The 5,714-nt window shown below is 50.1% G+C and overlaps 1 protein-coding gene across 1 annotated transcript in view; it reads right to left on the bottom strand.

Annotated features, from left to right (window-relative positions):
* The window catches only part of atrn (attractin), a 280,476-nt gene that overhangs the window by 206,955 nt on the left and 67,807 nt on the right, over nucleotides 1-5,714 (bottom strand). Inside the window, exon 13 of the mRNA XM_037695258.1 lies at nucleotides 5,098-5,219. Coding sequence (XP_037551186.1) covers nucleotides 5,098-5,219 — 122 coding nt within the window. The remainder of the gene's footprint in view (nucleotides 1-5,097; nucleotides 5,220-5,714) is intronic.

Raw genomic sequence — 5,714 nt, 5'->3', positions numbered from 1 at the left:
TCTGGAAGTATTCCTGAGCCCATTCTGTTATTTCCTTGACAGTGGCACTCCTGTTTGAGGTGCAGTGATGTTTAAGGGCCCCGAGATCCCGAGCATCCAGTAGAGGTTTACGGCCTTGACGCTTACGCACAGCGATTGTTCCAGATTCTCTGAATCTTTTGATGATGTTATGCATAGTTGATGATGATAACTTAAAAGTCTTTGATATTTTACGCTGGGTATTCTGGTATTGTTGTACTATCTTTCTGAGCAACAATGGTGGAATTGGTGATCCTCCTACCATCTTGGCTTCTGAGAGACACTGACACTCTGAGAAGCTCTTTTTATACCCAATCATGTTGTCAATTGACCTAATTAGTGTTAATTGCTCTTCCAGCGGAAGATCAATGCCCGGACGTGGGTCATCGGGGCCCCACTCTGGAGCCAGGCCTGGAGATGGGGCACGCGGGCGAGCGCCTGGTGGCCGGGCTTTTACCCATGAAGCTCGGCCGGGCACAGCCCAAAGAGGAGACGTGGGTCCCCCTTCCCATGGGTTCACCACCTGTGGGAGGGGCCAAAGGGGTTGGGTGCAATGTGGGATGGGTGGTGGCCGAGGGCGGGGACCCTGGCGGTCTGATCCTCAGCTACAGAAGCTGGCTATTGGGACATGGAATGTCACCTCACTGGTGGGGAAGGAGCCTGAGCTGGTGTGTGAGGCTGAGAGGTTCCGGCTAGAAATAGTCGGACTCACCTCTACGCATGGCTCTGCCTCTGGAACCAGTTTCCTTGAGAGGGGCTGGACACTCTTCCACTATGGAGTTGCCCCTGGTGAGAGGCGCCGAACAGGAGTGGGCATACTTATTGCCCCCCAACTTGGTGCCTGTGTGTTGGGGTTCACCCTGGTAAATGAGAGGGTGGCCTCCCTCCACCTACATGTAGGGGGACGGATTCTGACTGTTGTTTGTGCTTAAGCACCAAGCGGCAGTTCAGACTATCCACCCTTTCTGGAGTCCTTGGAAAGGGTACTGGAAAGTGCACCTCCTGGGGACTCCCTTGTTCTGCTGGGGGACTTCAATGCTCATGTGGGCAATGACAGTGAGACCTGGAGGGGTGTGGTTGGGAGGAACGCCCCCCCTGATCTGAACCCGAGTGGTGTTCTGTTGTTGGACTTCTGTGCTCATCATGGATTGTCAATAACGAACACCTTGTTCAGGAATAAGGGTGTCCATATGTGCTCTTGGCACCAGGACACCCTAGGCTGCAGTTCGATGATCGACTTTGTCATCGTCTCATCTGATCTGCGGCCACATGTCTTGGACACTCGGGTGAAGAGAGGGGCGGAGCTGTCCACTGATCACTACCTGGTGGTGAGTTGGCTCCGATGGTGGGGGAGGATGCCGGTCACACCTGGCAGACACAAACGTATTGTGAGGGTTTGCTGGGAACGTCTGGCAGAGTCTAATGTGAGACGGAGTTTTAACTCCCACCTCCGGGAGAACTTTAAACATGTTCCAAGGGAGGTGGGGGACATTGAGTCCGAGTGAACCATGTTTTGTGCCTCTATTGTCGAGGCGGCTAACCAGAGCTGCGGCCGCAAGGTTGTCGGTGCCCGTTGCGGCGGCAACCCTTGAACCCGATGGTGGACACCGTCGGTGAGGGATGCTGTCAGGCTGAAGAAGGAGTCCTACCGGGCCTTTTTGGCCTGTGGGACCCCGGAAGCAGCTGATGGGTACCGGCAGTCCAAGCGACATGTGGCTCGGGTGGTCGCTGAGGCAAAAACTCGGGCATGGTAGGAGTTCGGAGAGGCCATGGAGAATGACTTCCGCATGGCTTCGAGGAGATTCTGGTCCACCATCCGGCGTCTCAAGGGGGGAAAGCGGTACGCCACCAACACTGTTTATAGTGGGAGTGGTGTGCTGCTGACCTCAACTCGGGATGTTGTGGGTCGGTGGGAAAAATACTTTGAAGACCTCCTCAATCCCACCGGCACTTCTTCCATTGAGGAAGCGGAGCCTGGGGACTCTGGGTCGGGCCCTCCAATCTCTGGTGCTGAGGTCACCTAGGTGGTTAAAAAGCTCCTCGGTGGCAGGGCCCCAGGGGTGGATGAGATTCGCCCGGAGTTCCTTAAGGTTCTGGATGTTGTAGGGTTGTGTTGGCTTACGCGACTCTGCATTATTGCGTGGAAATCGGGGGAAGTTCCCCTGGATTGGCAGACCGGGGTGGTGGTCCCCCTATTCAAAAAGGGGGACCGTAGATTGTGTTCCAACTACAGGGGAATCACGCTCTTAAGCCTCCCTGGTAAGGTCTACTCGGGGGTTCTGGAGAGGAGGGTCCGTCGGATAGTCGAACCTCGGATTCAGGAGGAGCAGTGTGGTTTTCATCCTGGCCGTGGAACACTGGACCAGCTCTACACTCTCAGCAGGGTCCTAGAGGGTGCGTGGGACTTTGCCCAACCGGTCTACATGTGCTTTGTGGACTTGGAGAAGGCGTTCGACCGCGTCCCTCGGGGAACCTTGTGGGGGGTACTCTGGGAGTATGGGGTACCAGGCCCTTTGATACGGGCTGTTAGGTCCCTGTATGACCGGTGTCAGAGCCTGGTCCGCATCGCCGGCAGTAAGTTGGGCTTGTTCCAGGTGAGAGTTGGACTCCACCAAGGTTGCCCTTTGTCACCGATTCTGTTCATAATTTTTATGGACAGAATTTCTAGGCGCAGCCAAGGTGTTGAGGGGATCTGTTTTGGTGGCCTTAGGACTGCGTCTCTGCTTTTTGCAGATGATGTGGTCTTATTGGCTTCATCAGATCATGATCTACAGCTTTCACTGGACCAGTTCGCAGCCGAATGCGACGCGGCCGGTATGAGGATCAGTTCCTCCAAATCCGAGGCCATGGTCTTGAGCCGGAAAAGGGTAGAGTGCCCTCTCCGGGTCAGGGAGGAGGTCCTACCCCAAGTGGAGGAGTTTAAGTATCTTGGGGTCTTGTTCACGTATGAGGGAAAAATGGAGCGTGAGATCGATAGGCGGATAGGTGCAGCGTCAGCAGTGAAGCAGGCGCTGTGCAGGTCTGTCGTGGTGAAGAGAGAACTGAGTCAAAAGGCGAAGCTCTCAATTTACCGATCGATCTATGTTCCTACCCTCATCTATGGTCACGAGCTTTGGGTTGTGACCGAAAGAATAAGATCTTGGATACAAGCGGCCGAAATGAGTTTTCTCCGCAGGGTGTCTGGGCTCTCCCTTAGAGATAGGGTGAGAAGCTCGATCATCCGGGAGGGACTCAGAGTAGAGCCGCTGCTTCTCCACGTCGAGAGGAGCCAGTTGAGGTGGCTCGGGCATCTGTTTAGGATGCCTTCTGGACGCCTCCCTGGTGAGGTGTTCCGGACACGTCCCGCCGGAAGGAGGCCCAGAGGAAGACCCAGGACACGCTGGAGGGACTATGTTTCTCGGCTGGTCTGGGAACGCCTCGGGATTCCCCCAGAAGAGCTGGCCCAAGTGGCTGGGGAGAGGGAAGTCTGGGCCTCCCTACTTAGGCTGCTACCCCCGCGACCCGACCCCGGATAAGCGGAAGAAAATGGATGGATGGATGGATGGATGGATGGATGGATGGATGGATGGATGGATGGTCTTCCAGCTGTTCGTTATATGCTCAATTTCCTTTTTCCAGCCACTTGTCCCAACTTTTTTGGGATTTGTTGACACACTGAAATTTTGAATCAACATATTTTTCCTTTAAAATGTTACATTTACTCAGATTAAACTTTTGATCTGTCATCTATGTTATATTACGAATAAAATATTGACATTTGCCATCTCCACATCATTGCATTCAGTTTTTATTCACAATTTGTTTAGTGTCCCAACATTTTGGGAATCCGGTTTGTATTAACAATCGTCTTCAGAACACCTTAGCATCATAATATCAGCACCGTTCCCAGTCTCATCATATTCCATATCACTCCGCCACCACAGATCACAACCCCTTTATGTATTGGTGAGCGGCACTATATACTTTGGTGACCAAGGTGGCTCGAGGCTCCGGCCGCGAGCTCTACAGCATCACCCCGCCTGCAGTTCATCGCTTCCCGGGGCCGAGGACAACATGCCTCACTGCACCCTTACTTCCCACTCCGGCGGCGGAGGGTCGGGGCCCCCTTGCCCTGGCATGTCTGCCAACCAGAGCAAACATATGTTTTTAGGTGTTAATCTTGTTAAATTTTGAAGAACTACAACATCGAGTCTTCCTGAGCGCAGTCCTGTGTCCGGCAATCGATTTTTGACAGCCACTCAATTTTTGGCATGACACCTGTCATAAGGGGTCAACACATAAGAAATGCGACTTGTGTTTTTTTCCTCTTCAATATGCATTTTTTGCCCTATGCGACCTATACTCCGGAGCCAAATATAGCTCGAAAAATACGGTACATGACTTTAGTAAAAGTACACAGTACTGTATACTGTGTACAGGACTTTTATAAAGTACACCGTATACTGTGTACGTAAGTTTAGTATTAGTACAGTGTACTGTATACATGGCCTTAGGAAAAGTAAAGGTACTGTACTTTCTATCAGCGTTCTGAGCACTGAACAGTTTCCCACTTTGCCTCATTCATTTTAAATGAACTCTGACCAAGACAAGACGGCAGTGTTTCTGACAACGTTCACAAATGGCTTCTCCTTCGTACGGAAGAGCTCAAACCAGTATCTGTTGATGGCATGGTGAAGATGATGGGATATTTGAAGTATTTCCAATTTGCAATAAAGAAACAGTTTTTGGTGCAGTTTCTTGGAGCATGATAAACGTCGGTCCAGTTTTACTTTTGAGAGATTTTGCCTCTCTAAAATGATTTTTATATCTAGTCCTCTTACTATCTTTTGCCATTTAACTGAATTAGTTGAAAATGCTCTTCCAGCTGTTTCTTATTCATACCACTTACTTTTGTAGCATTTTGTTGTGCCTCCTCTAACATTTCTGAAGCATGTTATTGCAATGAAAATTAAAATAACTTTATTTTTATTGTTTTACTAAAAACTGTACAATTTTTATTTAGTTTGCCGTCTTCTCTTAAAACATTCTACTTTCAGCATCCACTGCCTTTCATGTGAACAGTAGAGAGATTTGATTTACCGTGGCAGCGGTGCAGTTACTTCCCAGAGACAGACACTGACCCGAGCACCACTGGCAGCTGTTTGTATTTGCAGTGCAGCTGTAGCAGTCTGTATACTGTTCACACCTCTCATTGTCAGCATCTGCAATGTTTGGAAGAACATCTGAGTACCTTTGTAAACTTTAAATACACAAAAAGGGTTTCAGCCAGATGAATGACTGCACATAACAATGTGTCCAGGAATGTGAGTACACTTCATTTTCTCTATATTGCTGACTTTAAAGTGAAATTTACACTAATTAAAAAATTAATTTAAATGTAGACAAGTAAACAGAGGAGACAACAGTATGTGTGACTCGGTGAAACACATTTATGGAAATAAATGTTTGTTAAAATGTTGTTAATATCAAACAAGAGGAATAGTTTATTAACAGCTCTCACTGGTTACAGTTTTACTGTCAACTGTTGGTTTCCATGACTCAGAAGCTCACATGCCTGTCAGAGCGCCTGTCAGAGCGCCTGTCAGAGCGCGTGTCACAGCGCCTGTCAGAGCGCCTGTCAGAGCGCCTGTCAGAGCGCCTGTCAGAGCACCTGTCAGAGCGCCTGTCAGAGCGCCTGTCAGAGCGCGTGTCACAGC

Source organism: Nematolebias whitei, chromosome 21 (assembly GCF_014905685.2).
Source record: "Nematolebias whitei isolate Nwh7 chromosome 21, NemWhi1, whole genome shotgun sequence".
Lineage (NCBI taxonomy): Eukaryota > Metazoa > Chordata > Actinopteri > Cyprinodontiformes > Rivulidae > Nematolebias > Nematolebias whitei.
The sequence above is the reverse complement of the archived record's forward strand: the minus strand, read 5'-3'. Positions and strand labels throughout refer to the sequence as shown.